Source organism: Podarcis melisellensis, assembly GCF_964234715.1.
Source record: "Podarcis melisellensis genome assembly, chromosome: 14".
NCBI classification, from domain to species: domain Eukaryota; kingdom Metazoa; phylum Chordata; class Lepidosauria; order Squamata; family Lacertidae; genus Podarcis; species Podarcis melisellensis.
Window position 1 is genome coordinate 22,731,185 of NC_138546.1, and position 19,045 is coordinate 22,750,229.

Genomic DNA, 19,045 nt, shown 5'->3' on the forward strand with positions numbered 1-19,045 from the left:
AAACTCATAGAAAGCTTGCATTTCAAGGCATCAGATGGCAACATAGGATGGTGGTCAATGTGGAGCAGCATTTAATGAGCCAACCACTGGCTGATCTAAGCCAGCACAGATTCCTCAAAGACAATGGAAATAACTGAACTCGCATCACAGAGGCAGAAATGCACATTTTACACAGACAAGAAAAAGCATTGAATATCATTTTTTAAACCTACATGCAGTTTTAACAGAAGAAATCTGGGTTTCCTTGGAGAAACATTTAAGCTTGACAGAAAAAATGCTTTGAAATCTAGATGCAGATATTTTCTTAAGAAGTTCCATCCCTGTTGATGGAAGAAACTCATCCAAAAAGCTGAACTGGGGTGAGAGACAAGAGTAGGCCAGAGGAGAGGCCCAAATCCATACTTGCCATGGCACTTTTGCCCAGCTCTACATTCCCAACACCCTTCTATCCTCTGCGGCCTACACAACTTACATCTTATGTGCGACTGCTACTGAGCCATTCTCAGTGGCTTTCTGCAACCAAAATGGTAACCTTCCGGTTTTTAATTTTTTTTTTACAAATGAAAACAACCCCTCCCTGCCCATATTTCCATATTGTGCCAAGGTCAGAAACTAGCTAATTCATCAACGGTGGTGGCAAACTAGACTCCACCCACTGGGAACTTGCAATTCCAGCCCATTTTTGTGGCAGGAGGCCCGTTGTCACTGGATTTCCCCAGTGGCCGCAGCTGCCGCCACCCAGGAATCCCCTTAGCCTGCCAGCACCTTCCACAAACTCCCTCTGCCTGCCCACAGAGCCGGCTGCTCTACACTCTTCTGAGAGCCTGCCTTCCAAGAAACGCAATTTTTTAAAGATGGAGACTGGCTTTATTTAGTTGCCTGGAACAGCTAGCTGATGATCCTGCTGATAGCCTGCAAGGAGGGGAATTCCTCCTCCTCCTCCATATGCAGGGCTTTGTGGGAAAGGAGGTCCTGTTGGGTCAGCACCTGCTGGCATGTGGGGCAGACGCAACAGTCGAGGTCAGAGCCCAAGTCTGTCTGCCAGGCGCTCTTCCGGTTCTTCCTGGATCTACCAATGGGGGAAGCGGAGGAGCCCAGCCTGGCCTTCAAGTCATTGTGAGCGGCAAGCAGTTCCTGCTGCTTGGCCGTGTCCGGCAACAGCACAAGGAGCTCATTGAAGATCTTCTTGAAGTTCTCGCCCAGCAGCTCCTGGCAACTCTTGTAATACTGAGCTGCAGAAATCAGACCCTTGGATTGGAAAGGAGGGAAGGAGATTGGACAGTCAGAAAAGAAGGAGGAGGCTGGGAAAACAGCCTTCATGCAAATGATGTCTGGAGCGGAGGCAAAAAAGTTATCACCCCCCCCCCCCAAATTTAGTAAATTTCTAAGAATGTACTAAATCACAAGCCCAAGTCTGCTCATGAATTACTAGAAGCCCATGCTCATCAAGAAATTGCAGGGTCACCTAGATCCCTTGAAGTCCCTGCTGAAAAGGTGAGTGGGCAAATGATTTGTGCAAATAGTGAATCCCCTGCAGATATCACATGGGTCCTCTGCAGATATCACATGGGTCACCCAAAGGAGCCCAGGGCAATGTCACTGAGCAGCCTTCCAATTCCAGTGGATACATGTCACTGCTTTCTGACCTCACTACCCCACCATAAGCCACAAAAAGCCACCAATGACTTCACCAAACAGTGCTAAAACACAGGCAGACGCTTAACATCAAGCCCAGGCCCACCCAGATACATGCTGCCACTCATGGGAAGAACTCTCTGCCACTGGATGTTCCAGTAGAATTGTCTTGCAAGTGTATCTAAGGGGGTCTCCCTGCTGCTCACCTGCCTGAACTGCCCGGAGTATGTCTTGAATTTGTTGAACTGGGATTCGTCTTCTTGCAGAAATTCCTTGATTGACTGGATTAGATGGATGTTCCGCTGCTGGAAGTTATCCAGGATCAAATAGGGTCCCTGACAAGGTTTTGGCCTGTTTTGAGAGGGGAGGAAAAATGCAAGATCTGAACTGGATCCTTGGATGTTATCAGGAAAAGGTGTCTTGTTGAGGATGCTCCCTGGAGAGGCTTTTGACACTCCTTTATGGTTACTGATCTGAGGCTTCCCCCTTTTGAGGTTTCCCCTCCCCACAGTAACTCCTAAACGGTGTGCCACAGCACATTCCTGAAACATGGCAAAACTGCTGCTCCACTGTGAAAAACAGGACTAAATTATCAACCCATAGAGAAAGCTGCCAGCTGCAGCCCTGTGTGACTTTCTGCTCCAGTGCTTATGGAGGAAATATTGCTGTTGCTCTATGCATTTTAGACTGCACAACTTTTTTTAGGAGGGAGCCTGAAACGCTTGCAAATTCCCTAAAACCAGAAACACCCTGTTTGTAAACCGGAACTAAAAAACCAGCTGTAAACAACACATTTTTCCTTGCATCTTTGCAATGAACACGGGGAGAAAAAAATTTGTTTCTGGTTCTAAAGGATTTGCAAGCTTTTAAAGCTCCTGGAGTTTTGTACTCCAAAATGCGTAGAACGGGGGGCAGTAACCTTTTCCAGCCGTGGGCTGGTCCACTGTCCCTCAAACCATGTGGTGGGCCAGAGTATATTTGGGGGGGGGGTAAGAAATGAACAAATTCCTATGCCCCACAAATAACCCAGAGACGCATTTTAAATAAAAGGACACGTTCTACTCATGTAAAAACACGCTGATTCCTGGACTGTCCGCGGGCCGGATTGAGAAAGTGATTGGGCTGCATCCAGCCCCTGGGCCTTGGGTTGCCTACCCCAGCGTAGAGCAACAAGGATAGATAGCTTTCATGCATAAGCACGGGAGTTTGTCACTTCTTGATCTGACTCTCCCTCTTCCGGCACACTCCCCTTTCCCAGCAGCCTGTGCTGAGGAGCATCAGGTGTGCCTGAATCACACAATCCCACTTTCCTCAGAGGCAGCAGAAGCACAGGGAGAGAGGGCCAATTCCAACTCTAAGGTCACATCAACACCATACATTTAAAGCACATGGCTTCCCCCACAGAATCCTGGGAAATGTAGTTTGTTAAGGCTGCTGCAGGGAATGGTGAGGGGTAACTACAGTTCCCAAGATGACAGAAGCCATGACTCTTCAAATAGTGTAATGCTGCTTTATGGTGTGGCTTATACACAGGAGAACAGCATTCCCCAACCTGGTCCCCTTTTGGACTATAAGATGCATCTATAAGGGGCATCAGTTTTGGACAGATGGCTCTAGAAAGTAACACTTTTCAAATGCAAGAAGAAGAAGAACCCTACCCACACCCTCATTCTGAATTTGGAAAGCGTGTGCCTCAACTATCAGAAGTTTGAGAAAAAAGAGTCCCTAACCTCTACGGAACCGCCACCTTGGACATTTATTTATGGCAAAATATTTTTAGTGCCGTTCCATAAAAACTCCAAGGACAATTTGCATAAGAACATGCCACCTCCACCCCGAAACACAACTAAAAAAAGGAATAACAGAAGTCTAAAGAACCATAAGAAGAACACAATAAATAAAGAGGCAATGAGGGCTTAAAAGCCAGATTTTTTTTAAAGTGTATGAAACGAAAATACTGCCTAGATTCAGAGGCAACATCAGTGAGCTAACGAGCCATTGCTTATAGTTTATAGTTAACATAACTAGAAACAATGGTATTCATATGGCATATAAATAAAACAACAATGATAAACTATATTTAAGGCACTGGGTTGGATTTGCACAGAACACCAAACCATGGTTTAACCAATATTTACTTAAACCGTGGTTTAATGTTATGTGCAAACCAAGCCTATGTCTACAAAGCCTGGAAAAACTAAAGGTGCCAGGAAGTCCTGGAGGTGACATCATAAAGAAGGCCCTCTTCCTTTGCAGGCCTCATCCTATACCAGAGGGTGGAAGGGCCCCGAAGACCTATGTAACAGCCACTTCATAAAGATGAAAGTCAGCAACACCACAACACACAAGAGCCAACTACTTACTCTTTCACAGGAGCAGGGGCAGACTCCGAGATGCTAGTGGGTGGAATAGGAGTGAAACCAGGGGGTGGTTTGCTAAGAGGCACTGACAGTCCCGGAGGTGGCGGGGGGCTATTAAGCAGCACCACAGAGTTGAAGCCTGGAAAAGGGAGTGGGGGAGACAACAAGCAGTTAGATCCTGCACCAATGGCATATGCAGCCAGCGATTTAGACATAGCTCTTTTGTAGTACACGGCAGGTTGCTCTGTACATGCTCAAGCGGCACCCTAGAAAACTGGTCCTAGTCCAGTGTGTGGTAATGGGAAACCTGGGTTCAGAGATTTCAGCATCTGAGGCTCAAAAGCTTTCAGACAACTTTACACAGCCAAAACAGTTGTTGCTTGTTCATTTATTTCATATAATTTATATACCACTTGATGGTAAAATAAACCCCTCAAATCGGTTTAGAAAAAGTGATAGTGGAGATTCTCAGGTGGACAAATTCTGCACTGATGGAAGAGTCTTCACACCCATACCCACAACACTCACTCACCCCAGGAACAATTCTTCTCAAAACCTGAGAAGGAAGCCTGCAGCCTTTTACCTGGGGGTGGAGGCATTCGGGGTGGTCCAGAATTTCCGAGGGCTGGGAAGTCTTCCTGAGGCAGCAGGGTCTGGCTGGCCACTGGGGGCTTCTTCAAACCAGGGGGCTCTTTAGAAGCATTGCAGGTGCCCACACACTTCTCTGAGTGACCGTTCACAATAGCTTGTACATCGGCATCGGCAGGCAAGGTTGGCACCTGCTTGGCTTCCGGTGCCTTCTCCGCAGAAGGGATGGGGGCTGGTGCTTCCTGCAAGATGGAGGGAGAGGCCACCCTCGGCTTCTCGGCCCCAACTTTCTTCTTCTTGCCCACTTTGACAAAAGTCTGAGAGTTTGAGGCCGCCAGCAGGGAGGAGACATCGACCATGGTCGGAGCGCTGCGGATCTCCTGGCTAGTCAGGCCACTGCCGCTCTCCTGGTCGTCGCTGCAAAGGGCAGCCTTGTTCTTTTTGCCACCTTTGCCGCTGCTGCTGGGGGCTGCCTTCCTGGCCGGTTGGCTGGCACTGGAGTTGCTGGTGGGCACGGCTTTCACCATGCTCTTGCCTGAGCCACAGTTCCAGGCGGAGGTGAGGGTCGAGGCCGCCTTGATGTTTGGCTGCACTTTGGACACCAAGGCTGGGAAGTCCTCCTCCTGAAAGGCCGACCTCCTGGCTGTGGCCGTGTAGGTTAAGGACATGGCCGATGAGACCGTAGGGGCAGTCGAGGAGGCGGCAGAGAGGCTTGGGAAGTCCTCTTCGTCCAGTTTCACCGAGGCTGGCTGGGCCGAGCTGCAAGAAGAAAGCCCCGTGTAGAAAAGCAAACCTCCCCCGTCATGCAGCAAAAAACCCACCGGGAAAGAGGTGCTCTACTGAACTGTTTTCATTGAAACTGCACAGAATTAGATATATGAAGGAAATGGGGAGACCCAAGGATAGAATGGGAAACTTATTTGGGAGCCTTGGGTGCTAACAGGGGAGCAAGACTCTCTTCAGCCTGCAGATCAAGCTGAAACAAGACATGGAGGCAGAGGCGAACCTAGGGCAAAATATTCCTGCATTGCAGGGGGTTGGACTAGATGTCCCTCGTAGTCCCTTCCAACTCTACAATTCCATGATTCTGTAACTGGTGAATGAGGAAAAGGGCTTTGCCTTGGAGGGAGACCCCCTTCCCTCTTAAACTAGGTGATATGCCTGACCTTTTGGCCCTTTCCAACTCTGTCATCCTACTAGATTAAAAACTCACCTCTGCACAGAGCCCACTGCTGTCGAGTTAATGGCAGGAAAGTCATCTTGGCTCAAAACAGCCTTTGCAGCAGTTTCCTTGGGAGCTTGGGAGGAAGAACCAGAAAGGCAAGCTTAACTTAAGAGACTGTATTCTAGCAAGCATCCTGAGATATGGACCCTCTCCTGCCTGGTGTTGAGCCCACCCTGGCTCTCAGAGGCCGCTCTCACCTGGCACATCAGCTGGAGGCTTTGGTCCCCGCTTGGAGGTGCTCAAGTCCAGATCTTTTGCATCTTCCTTTTTGGCACGGGAGCCGTCCTCTTTGTCCTCCCCCCGCTTCTTCTCTTCTTGCCTTTTGGCGGCTACGGATGCCCTGACAGCTGCTGCAATGTCTCTGTCTTCCTCCTCCCTGCAAGGGTTTTGAACAGTGCAGCGCAAGAAAGGCCAGAGTTAAAGGGACATGTCTCCTACCTCTATAAACCAGGTGGTTGGGAACCTTCAGCCCATGGGGCTAATTGGGCTCAACAGAGCCTCCCCTCTTGGTCCATGAAGCCAAGCCACACCCACCTGCTATTCAGGCTGGGTTAAAAGGGCTTTGCAGACACTGCCAATCAGCTGATAAGTGGCACTTGCAAAGACCTGTGCACTGATTGCTGGTGCTTGCCTACAGCTGCATGCACTGCTTTGCATCCCCAACAACCAGCTGACTGTCCAGGCTTCAATTGCTGCACCCGCAGAGTTTAATTCCAAACCACATGGGCGAAAATGGGTCACTTGTCATTGTGACAACAGGCAACTGGCAGGCTGGCCCCGCTCACTCAACAAGCTTGGTCCATACAGGAGCAGGGGAGAGAATTTCCCCATTGGCTGGCGAAGGCTGCTGCAAAGGTTATCATGCTATATTGTTCTTGTAGAAGATGGTGTACAACAAGTTATGCTAGATTATGAGATAACATAATGAAGTCTGGAAAAACAGAAGGGCTCTGGACTGCCTCTCCAGGGGAGATAAAAGCCAGAGGCAGCTTGGTGCTGCCACCTGCTGGCAAAAGCAACACATCTCCAAAGCCTCATGCAAATAGAATGCACAGCTCATTGTCCTCAACACCTAAACAAACCCACATAGTTTCTAATGGGTTTTGCTTTTTCTTAGACAAGCATTTTTATAAGTTGTTTTATGCATGGAAAGTGTGTTATAGAAGTACAATAGGTTGTTGCAATGTTCTATTGCTTTCATCGTAAGCTGCATGTGAGGTATCTTAAAACAGAAAAAACAGAACGTGGATTTTATAAACAGGAAAAAGGGGTTTTGCAACACACCCTCCTTTGCACTGACCTTTCCTGCCTGGGCCTGAGTCTTTGGTTTTTGCTAAGCGTGACAGTGGTCCAATTCTGGCAGCAAGCTCTGACTGCATCCTTAAACTAAGGGGACAGTACATGTCACATCCTGATTTGCACCCCTGTTCACAAGCCAGTTTCCTGCCCATTGAGACGACACCCAAAGGCCAGCTGAAGGTCGCTCACCTCTTGTATCTCCAGCTGCCTCTCCGGTTTTGCTGCCCTCCTCGTGGCCCTGACCGGCCTCCTCTCACTTGCCTGTTGTATCGGTCAACCTCTTCATAGTCCTCGCCACCCACAACACCTGGGACAAGAAAGATACGGGGCCAGTCAGCCTCAAACTGCTATTTTCCACCTTGTATGGAATCAGTCACCAGTGTGTGGGGGGGAAACGGACAGGATAGAATAGGATAGGTACAATGGAGGTGATGTGCTAGGAACAAGCATCAGATAGATCCTAGGCTTGTCTCAGCCAAAGCCTTGCTAATTGCCCCCAACCAAATTAGGGACATTCAAACCAAATTAGGGAGATTTGGGGTTTTTCGTTTTTGTTTTATAAATGCAGGCCATGTGTCTGCTGCAACTGAAATGCTGCTCCTCAGGCTTGTCACGTCAATGTAGGGAGAGGTATTTTGTGACTGACAGGTCTAGTTTCTAATCAGAGGCAACGATACTAACAGGACTCTTCCGGTCACCGTGCTTTGGGCAAGGGATGCTGAAGTGTTATATCACCTTGCTCTTGCCTGTTCTGTGCTCTGTCCTAGTCCTGCTAGTGGCACTTGCTTGGGAAACGCCAGTGGTGGATATGCTTCTGCCTCAGCTGCATGGCTACACATCCACCTCTATCAGATCAGCTCTGCACTTAATTAGCACAAAAGCTGACGAAACAGAGAACACAAGCCTAAAGCCAGCCTCCATCCTCCATCTTGGATGCCTCCAAAATTTGGCCAGTTTGTTCACTGCTCGGGACACCTCTGCAATGGAATGCCATTTTCCTACAAAATCACATCCAAAAAACCCAACATGATTTTTGCCTCCAGTGCTTCTTTCTGGCTATAAGAGAATATGCAAACACCCCATGATAATCACACAGCTGAAAAACACTGAAGTGAATTGCCTTTGTCCTTTGAAACAGCCAGCCCTTCCCTGCCTGGCCAGTATGTCGTACCCTCATTTCTCCGCTGATGCCTCAGCGCATAGTTGAACTGGAGGTCAATCTGCCGGTTCTGCCTGGCCTCTGCCCGGTTCTTGCTGTGACAGGCCGTCTTGTGGGCTTTGTAGTCTATCTCAGTCCGGAAGGCATGAGTGAACTGCTCGGTGCTGCACCGGCCTTCTTCGCAGAGGAAGTGCTTCTCACGGAAGTGTTCCCGGAGGTACTCATAATCACTGCAAAAAGGGTAGAGAGGAGGCATGCACTGTGAGCTTATCTGTGGACTCCATTCAGTTTGAACAGATTTGAAGCACATTGCTTCCTCCAAAGAATCCTGGGAACTATAGTTTAGGGATGCTGGGAATTGTAGCTCTGTAAGGGGTAATCTACAGCTCCCAGGATTATTTGCTGGGGGGTAAAGAAGTCTTGTGCTTCAAATACAGATGGGAAAATGGAAACCCTCTAAATTGGGCTGGGCAGGTTTGGGCCCCTGGGCAATTTCTAGGAGGACCACATTGCACTGAACTGGTTACTGGGATTCCTGCAGAGAATGCTGAGTGAAGAAAACTTTGCTCTGACAGGGCAAGACTTTTCAAAGGATACATATGCAGGATCAGTTAACAGTCAGGCCTGAAGTGTTCAGAGTTCTCCTTGTGTGCCCCAGCTTTGTAAATTTACAGCACATTGGAAAGTTAGGAGAATTTGGTTTTTAAAACAACGGGCAGACTATTCAAGACTGAAGCCAGTTCTGAACCTCAAGAACGACAACTTGACTGCCATCTATACTGCTAGTGAGTAAAGCTAGTTGTGTCCATCGAAGGTGACCACAGTGTGGCAAGGAAAGAACCAGCACTGTAGTCACCTTCAACAGTAATGAGGAGAGAGCAAATGCTTATTTTTAGGGTTAATCATTTCAGGGGGCTATATTGGAAGTGATTCATGAAAGGAAGGAAGGAAGGAAGGAACTTTTCCAGCTGTCTCCAGCTGCATTTTCACAAGGGGAGGTGGAGGCTGGCTTGACTCCCAAGAAAAAGAAGAGGAGGAGTTTGGATTTGATATCCCGCTTTATTACTCCCCTTAAGGAGTCTCAAAGCGGCTAACATTCTCCTTTCCCTTCCTCCCCCACAACAAGCACTCTGTGAGGTGAGTGGGGCTGAGAGACTTCAAAGAAGTATGACTGGCCCAAGGTCACCCAGCAGCTGCATGTGGAGGAGCAGAGACCGAACCAGGTTCACCAGATTACAAGTCTACTGCTCTTAACCACCACACCACACTGGCTCTTGATTCAACCTGACTCCTTATCAAGCAGAGAACATGTAAACCCTCACCCATTTTATTCAGTCAAGGGTTCTGTAACTGAAGTGCAGGCTGGGCTAGTTTCATCCCCAACCTCTCCTGCTACCCCAGGAGCAGTCATTTGTCAAAAGAAGCTACAATTCATGGCGGCTGCTAGCCCTCCACACCTGACCACCATCACAAGCACCTGGTTCTGGGTTGGCCAGCTGCATCAAGAACCTTAAGACTGATTAGCCACAAGCAAATTCCCATCTGGGGCGCCGCTCTAGCTGTGCCCACGAACCTGTAGTATTCCTGTGCCCCATCGGAGTCACAGAAGTGGCAAAAATAGTGGTCTCTTCTCAGGTGCTTCAATAACTCATCATTATCCAAGTAGCGCTCATCACAGAATTTGCACAGGGGGTGGCCGCGGTGAGACGTGTCGTCGGGGTCCCCATGGATTCTGTGCCGGGCGAGGTCCTTACGCGAATACCACTTGCGCTCATAGGTAAAGATCTAGAACACAAGGAAACATGTTGTTAACTCCTTGCCTTCAAATAAGAGCAATGTCATTGGGAAGGTCAAGACCCAGCCCCACACACCAACAAGGTACCCTGGAGGACTCTCAACTACTTGCCTTCAGGTGTTTCACACACAGTCTGCAGCAGAAGAGCTCGTGCTGCTTCCTCATGTGCTGCTCCAAGTCCACAATGGTGGCGAATGGCTTGGCCTCTGGGCACAGCGGGCATTCGTGCTGCAGAAGCTTCCTAAAAGAAAGAAAAAGGCCAGAGGACACAATTTGGCTCCTCCAGGAGCTATTCCCTAGTTTCCCCTTTGGCACATCATCCTTTTAATTAAAGAACCAGCAGGAGGAGAAAGGCACTGTATACATCAGGTGTGGAAAACCCCTCCAGATGTACAAATCCCATCAGCCCCAGCAAGAATGGCCAATGGGCAGGGATTCTGGGATGTTCGGCAATATCTGGAGGGTCAAAGATTCCCTGCACCAGAAATAGCTTAGTGCATACTTCTGCAATGTTCAATATAGATCACTTACAAACACACACAGAGTCAGCATCAAGAAAACCTAAAATGCTTGTTTTGCATAGTTTGCCCTTTTTGTTTAGGAATTGAAAACCCACCCCGTGAGCTCCAACTGAGCTCCCATTCTGGTTTCTTGAGATTTCATCAGATATTGCCCTCAGATTCTTAGGTAGGGCAGACTTCACCAACGTGGTTCCCTTCAGGGGTTTGATACTATAACTCCAAGAGGCTAGGGCAGATGGAAGCTCTAGTCCAAAATATCTGCTAGGTGTCCACTTGACTAAGGCTGACCAAGATGCACTTTTAAATACTATCTTGAATCATCCACCACATAGGCCATGTTTCCAACAAGAGACCAGACAAGCTCCATGAACTCTGAGTAAACCCCACGGTGCCATGAATCAGGATCTGGAACAGAGATTCCTCAAGAGGAAACCAATGTATATAGATGGCTATCTTCTAGGTCATGGGTAGGCAAACTAAGGCCCAGGGCCGGATCCAGCCCAATCACCATCTAAATCCGGCCCATGGATGGTCCGGGAATCAGCGTGTTTTTTACATGAGTAGAATGTGTCCTTTTATTGAAAATGCATCTCTGGGTTATTTGTGGGGCACAGGAGTTCATTCCCCCCCAATATAGTCCGGCCCCCACCAAGGTCTGAGGGACAATGGACCAGCCCCCTGCTGAAAAAGTTTGCTGACCCCTGTTCTAGGTGCTCCTTTTTGGGATGGGACACTTTACCCAATTTACCTAAGGGGAGTAAACTGCAGAAGATTTACCTATAGAGAGCATAAACTTTTCCATCAGTAAAATAGATGTCATATTTCTTCTCGTGCTGCAACTGGTTGAGTGCAATAGTTGAAAAGGATGCCAACTTCTTCCCAAAGACCACCTACAGAGAACACAAGGAGGAGAGTTAGAGGGCTTGCTGGGCCCATGACTGATGATACATACAGAGTGATGTTCTATTGGCCCAGTCCTAAAAGATGGCGTCCATAGGGTAGATTTTGGAGTGGTGATCAGTGGATGCAGATAACACCCAGTGGATAAAGTGTGGAGTCTTGATGAGGAAGACACATTTGAATCTTAGCTGAATGCACTCACATTCTAATCTCTTTCACATGAGAGACATTAAACAAGGATGAACCATCGCTGCCAATGAGCCAGTGGAACACAGCAGGAAAGAAGAGAAGATATCAATAGTTTTACCCAGATGAGCTACTTAAGCCATGTGAACTCCCTGAGAAATTTAGCTGTTGCTTTCAAAACAGGTAGGTTACTAATCCCGCATGTGTACAACAAGAGGGGCTGGACATGGGGCTTTGATGTGTGAAAAAAAGCTTGAACAAAGTCACAAGCCAAAACAAGTCCCAAACTTATTACAGCCTTTAAAAGGGGTGAATAGTTTGCAGACCGCAGACTCCATTCAGCTCACATATTTCATTGGTTCTGCTCTGTGCCTGCCTCAAGGACTTTTGCCTGGCTGGAATGTGTCCTTGAACTGTGACTATGCTGCTTGCTTGTCTAGACTAGGAATGAAGAGGGATGGGTGGGTATATTCTTTACACATACAACATGTAAATACACACACAAGTGTGTGGCACACACAGACAAACCTCTGCCTTTTGAATGGATGAGAAGTAGCCCACTACGCAATGATAAGAGTCATAACAGTTACCACGTTCACCTTTGACTTGGGCTCTGCCCACCACTGGCGTGCAGCCCCCAGAACGATGCCCATGAGGGAACATTGCCCTTGTGTTTGTCTCCTCTCTAAACTCATTGCCTGGTCCTGCATTTGTGGGTAGCAAAAACCAAGGACTTACGCAACCCCTTCCTTGCAGGAATACCCAGAACTTGGGGGGGGGGGCACTAGGGAGTTGCAGAGGGACTTAACTAATCACATGGGTACTTCCACCATTCTGAAGGACTAAAATGCTCACATGATAGAAGTCGTTTACTATCCAGCAGTTCCAGTTGAACTTTTAAAAAAAAAAGTTTCACAGATTATTGGTGTGTTGCTCACCCCTCCCTCAGCGACTGGCGCGGTCGGCTGAGCTTTCATTTCCTCGCAATTTAAACATTATGTAAGAGGAAGTGCCTCTGGCTGGTGACACACCATTCCAAGAATAAATGGAATGCATCATCTCCACTGGGCATGAGAAAAATCCAAGCAAGCGAGTCATAAACCAGGATTATTGTTGAAAAGGCTTGGGGCGGGGGGTTGTTCTTACAAACAAACCAAGTTACTTTGGGGGGGGGGGAGAGCCAACTCAAGGGCAAGTCACAAGATTCTGGCTAGCTACACCGCACCACTGAGACACTGTCACTAAGAGAAACTGCCCACAGGTTTTTCTTTGTGGCCACAAGGGACAGAAATGCCTCTTTCGAAATGCTGAATCTTCAACATCTCCTATGTCTATGAAGTTACTGGATTCTGTGGCTTGGTCCATACTTCTCTGCACACTGGGTAGCACTCAGCCACTCCTTATTTGTCAGCCTAACCTAACTGCCATGATTCTGTCTGACCATAGTTCTGTGACAGAGTACACGTTAGGCATGCAGAAGGTTCCCGGCTCAGTCCTTAGCAGTTAAAAAGTTGAAGTAGGAGAGACTCTGGAGAACCACTGCAAGTCAGTGTCAATTTCAGACATTGCAGACTACAACTCCCATCATCCCTGAGAAGTAGCCACGCTGGCTAGAATTGTAGTCCAAAACCTCTGGAGGGCTCCATGTGGCCCCAATGGTCTGACCTGGTATGAAGAAGCTCCTTAAGCACCAATGGTTATTCTGAATTATACTGGGGTGGGAGTGGCCGATGGGACCATATAACACCAGTCCTAAAGGGTTGGCTCCCAGTGCATTTCCAAGCACAATTCAAAGTGTTGGCCCTAAACGGCCTCGGCCCGGTATACCTGAAGGAGCGTCTCCACCCCCATCATCCTCTGAGGGTCTTCTGCTGGTTCCCTCACTGCAAGAAGCGAAGTTACAAGGAACCAGGCAGAGGGCCTTCTTGGTAGTGGCACCCTCCCTGTTGAACACCCTCCCTTCAGATGCCAAGGAAATAAACCTGTTTAGGAGCCTGTTTAGGGAAGTTTTTAATGTTTGATAGTGTTTTTACTATTCTGCTGGGAGCCGCTCAGAGTGGCTGCTGAAACCCAGTCAGATGGGTAGGGCATAAATAATAAAATTATCATTATCATTATTATTCTAAGCTCTCTAGAGAAAGAACAGGATGGAAAACAATTAATTAATATTCCTGAATAAAGGAGAGGCTGCCACTCATGTCCTCACCAGGGGACCATCTACAGAGAAGCTCAAAGTCTTCAGCAGAAGAGACTGGAGGAGCTGCCTTTCCCTCATGCGAGGCCTGAGCATTCCAGAGCTGCTTTATAGATACTGCCCAATGTCCAAGGTAGGGCTGGCTGCCAATGTGCAACAGAGAGAGGTCCCCCTGCTCCCAACTCTACCAATCTAACCCTGCCTGCCATCTCACTCTGGTTCCTTCTATTCCAAGCCCAAAAGAGCCACTTCCAGTGCAAAGGCAGCTTGACGAGGTAACAGAATCACAGTGATCTACTCCAGTACTTGGCAGCAGTTCTAACAGGATGCTACACTGCTAAGAGCATGGAGGAAGGCAAAATAGGGTGTGATAAGGAAAAAAGAACAAGGCAGATTGCCAGCACTGCAGAGGCAAACACACAAGGACATCTGGGTTGTTTGCTATGGTGGGTTTATGGTTTATGGTGGCTAGTACAGTATGGTACTAGCACCCTTGGAATAACCATCCACATGCCCCTGTTCCTTCCGTCTCACTTTTTACAAAGTGCCCAGTGACATTTTGTCCTCTGTTTACTTGTTAACTCTCTCTCACACCTGCCAACTCTCTTGGGGGAAATTAGTTTTAGCAGAGGCAGAGGTGTAGCCTTTTTATGTAAAATGAAACTTAGCACAATATGTCATATAAGCAAGCAGAGAGGACCACAGAAAGCTGCCTTATCCTGAAACACAGGCCCATCTAACTCAGTAATGTCCCCACTGAATGGCAGCAGCGCTTCAAGGGACACATGGGACATTCCAAGTCCTTACCTAAAGATGCCATCAGGGATTGAACCTGGGGCTCTCTGCATGCAAAGCAGGGGCTCTACTACCAATAACCTGCCTGAGACATGGAAATAATATGGCAGTGTGAGCACTGTACTTTGTATTATACTCTTAATTCTGTAAGTAACTATGACAAACACACATACACAGACACATGTCCCACCTGCTATGCAAGTATCTTACACCCTGAAGCTCCCTGCCACTGAACTTATGAATGGGCACATGGAATAGGATGATCACAAGGAAGTCAACAATGTCATGCAATGACCTCCTGGGCAAGGTGCACTCTCTCTCTCTCTCCTGCCTATTTCCCCATGTCAGTACCTTTTGGACTATTGCATGTCCCATTTCCCCTCCCCCCCCAACATTCCCAAAGTACAGGACCTGAATAAGCTGGAAATGCTAATGCCTACAACAGATTTACTCCCAAGAAGAATGATCTCATTGAACCTTGATCCTTAAGCAAACATACTGTTCCTGCAACTGGAACAAAAATGATATCACTTGCTGCTGGACTGAAGGCAAGGAGGACAAAGAGAGCAGCCATTCGTTCTTGAATGTACAACAGTAGGCACCTTATGGGCATATCTACAAAATAAGCTCCCTGCTGGAACACCCAGAGGTGTTCTGTTACTGGGAGATTCACTTATGTCCCCAAATGCACGACATACACCTAGATGAAACATTTTCAGGATTTTTCTATATGGAGGATCCTGAATATTCACTTGCATATCACTAGACCAGGGTTGGGGGAGCTTGTGGTCTCCCAGGTGTTGCTAGACCCTGCCATTGGCCCCACCCAGCATAGCCAATGATTAGAGAAGTCCATGGCTTTCCCACCTTTGCACTAGAGCAGTCATTGCCCACCCAGCACCCTCCAGACTAAAGGTCTATCCTATTTTAGTGTTCAGACTCTGAACAAATATTCAGCCCCATATGGAGACTGCTGGTTCCCAAAGGCTCATTGTACTTTTAAGACACATTGTTAAGTACATAACCAATACTGAATTTGATTAATCAAGATGTGACACCTGATACTAATGAGGTCTATTCCTCATTGGTAGCATTCAGGGAAGCACTGAAGTAACAGGATCAGTAACAACAGTGAGGCACAGCAATGGTCAGAGAGCAATAGCAGAATGTACACACTGAATCTCTTCTGTCTCACAATTCTGCCAGATGAGCAGAGAGAAGTCTCAAAACATACAACACTTAGGCAGCCTGGATTCTCTGAATGTAACCTGGCAAGAAAGGGGAGTGGCAAGGAACAAGGGATGACTGGAAATTTGTTAAACTGGGCTAGCAGAACTACCCAAGAGAGCAGGAAGAGAAAAGGTTGTGCCCTCCAGGTGTTGTTGGACCATCCTCTTTTTATAAGAAAATAAACATATTTTTAATTGATTTTCAAGGAAAAGAACATGTAAACATATCCCTTCCCACAACAGATTTCCAATCGCCATTGACAACTTGCCATGCTGGTCAATGAGGAATAGTCCAGCAACTTCTGGAGGTCATAATGTTGGCTAACCCTGCATTAGAAGCTTCAGGTATTGGCGAGTAGAAACTAAGAAAATGGTGTCAAGCCAGTTTTAGCAGAATTCCAGGAAACTGTACAAAGATTTTGAACCAGATGGACCACAATGATACAGTGGTACCTCGGGTTAAGTAGTTAATTCGTTCTGGAGGTCCGTTCTTAACCTGAAACTGTTAACGTGAGGTACCACTTTAGCTAATAGGGCCTCCCACTGCTGCTGTGCCGCTGCCACGTGATTTCTGTTCTCATCCTGAAGCAAAGTTCTTAACCAGAGGTACTATTTCTGGGTTAGCGGAGTCTGGAACCTGAAGCATCTGTAACCCGAGGTACCACTGTACTTGATCTTAGCCAACAGGCCGAGAAGCGATGGTAACACACTAGTACTACCCAGCACAAGACACCACAACATCCATCAAAATATGAACTGTCCATCAGTGAGCGTAAGTAGGGACAAAGCTCAGTTAAATTGCATGAATCCTAGAAGTGGAGCTTTAAAGTAGTGTCGAAAGCCCAGAGAATGGCAGAGAAATACTGGAGACCACCTGAGAACCAGATACAGTGGTACCTCGGGTTAAGTACTTAATTTGTTCTGGAGGTCCGTTCTTAACCTGAAACTGTTCTTAACCTGAAGCACCACTTTAGCTAATGGGGCCTCCCGCTGCCACCGGAGCATGATTTCTGTTCTCATCCTGAAGCAAAGTTCTTAACCCGAGGTACTATTTCTGGATTAGCGGAGTCTGTAACCTGAAGCGTATGTAACCTGAAGTGTATGTTACCCGAGGTCCCACTGTACAAGCTTTCTTTGAGAGATGGCTACGCAGGCAGAAGCATAGTAATTCAAAGTCAAAGGGTATGTACCCAAGGCCAGCCTCAGGGTTGAATGCAACTCTCTCTATTTAAAACTCCTCTATCAGTTGGCAAGGAGTAGACAATATGTCTCCATAGCCTTCTGTGGCCTGGACACATTAAATCCCCAAATTATGATGTTAGCAGCACCAAAAGAATGAGAAGCCAAACTGGCTTTACTGCAAAGTGAGGCTTGTCTTGAATTAGGAGGTGTTAAATAAGCAAAAAGGGTGAGTCTGCAACTCCACCCCTGTGTGTATACATGTTTGTTATACATCTCATGCAGAGCCCACAAGTACTGTTTCCTATTCTGCTGAAATAACTGACCTTCATAGCTTCTCCTTCCAAAACAATAAAAGGAAAATACTTTGTGAAGGTCACATGGTTCTTACAAGAACATGCTGTTATGTACAGTATTCCAAACCAGAGGACTGCACAAGATAGTTGTATGAACATTTAAACAGAAGAGATGTATAAGCGACTGGCCACCAAGTTACAGATTTCAGCAGCTGTCTATGCACTTCAAACTCATCCCATACACAGAAGGGGCTTGGCTCAACAAATACTCTTTGGTAGGTTAAGATGTGGCAACTCAACCCTTTGGAGCATAAATGGATCAGCAAGTCCCATAGAACAGATCCCTCACATAAACAGCCAGCTGTTCATCATCTAAGATACTGATACTCAGAGGTTGACTGTTTCTGAGCTTGGAGGTTTAATCAACCTATTATGGTTAACAGCTAAGAACATAAGAGACCTGCTGGATCAGACCAAAGAGCCTTCTTTCACTGTTGATCCCCAGCAACTGATGATGATGATAATATAATAATAATAATAATAATAATAATAGTAATAATAATAATAATAATACAATCTAATAACAACAACAACAATAATACTTTTTCAAATAAAATAAAGCAGGTAACACTAACAAAAGTCCACTGCTCATTTTTTCACTTTGGTGATAAACAATATTAGCCACACTCAGATCAGGCCCAATGAAATTGGAAGGCCTAATTACTAATACTGCCAATTGATTTTATGGGATCTGTTCGCAATAATGATGGATGGATTTCACCCCCACCCCCACTAGTAATGTCAGATAGTGGGCTGTACTAAACTAAATTCTACACTGGGCAGATCCAGTGAAACCAATGAACCAGAGTTACTTATGTCCATTAATTTAAATGAGTCTACTCTGGGTATGACTAATGCTGGACACGATCCAGAGTGAGTGTGTGTGTATATGTATCTATTCTACACTTACTTATAATACACTCAATAGTACAAAACTGAAGTAACGAATGTCTAGAATATATGAATGAAAGTAGAAATATATAGATATATTTCTAATGAGTGTTCATCACACAAACATATATTTACATTATTATCAGTTTAGCAGTTCTGAAAATAAAGGCATTTTTTGTTTTTCAGATCTCTTTAGATCTTGTTTTCCGTGTGTGAGAGAGCGAGCGAGATACAGATAGCTATAAATCTTCCCCTTTTAGAGGTATCTCAGAAGCATTTGCCATCCGTAGTGGGCTGTATGGATATATAGTATTATTTGTTTTTTATGTAACCTGCCTTGGGACTCTTGGGCGGGGGTCGGGGCAGGGCAGGTTAACAGATACAAGAAGTAAAACTGAAAGCCAGAGCCGGCCGCGGCCCTGCGAAGAACAGGGAGCCTGCCTCCCTTCCTCCCTCCCGGCACCGGCTCCCCGGCCGCGCTCACCTGGGCCAGCTCCTCCCGGCAGACGGCGCAGTAGCGCACCCCGCAGAGCGCCCGCATCCGCACGGAGCAGCGGTAGCAGATGGGGTGCTCGCACCGGCCCAGCGCCACCACCTCCAGCTCTCCGCAACACAGCACGCAGCTGCTGGGTGTCTCCGAGCCGCGCGGCTCCGGCCGAGGCGAAGCCGCCATGGCGTTCCCTCGCCGTCCTTTCGGCTGCCTGCCTGCCTGGCCGGCCACGCCGCCCCTGCG

The 19,045-nt window shown here is 47.2% G+C and overlaps 1 protein-coding gene across 1 annotated transcript; it reads right to left on the bottom strand.

Annotated features, from left to right (window-relative positions):
• Nucleotides 1-48: 48 nt before the first annotated feature.
• On the bottom strand, nt 49-19,000 carry ZNF598 (zinc finger protein 598, E3 ubiquitin ligase). Its single transcript, XM_081887393.1, has 12 exons — nt 18,797-19,000; nt 11,360-11,472; nt 10,173-10,302; nt 9,840-10,051; nt 8,279-8,496; nt 7,297-7,414; nt 6,006-6,184; nt 5,797-5,881; nt 4,579-5,342; nt 3,999-4,134; nt 1,842-1,986; nt 49-1,248 (listed from the first exon to the last, which is right to left on the bottom strand). The coding sequence occupies exons 1-12, from the start codon at nt 18,983-18,985 to the stop codon at nt 889-891; spliced, it is 2,649 nt and encodes an 882-aa protein (XP_081743519.1). The 5' UTR covers nt 18,986-19,000; the 3' UTR covers nt 49-888.
• Nucleotides 19,001-19,045: the final 45 nt, after the last annotated feature.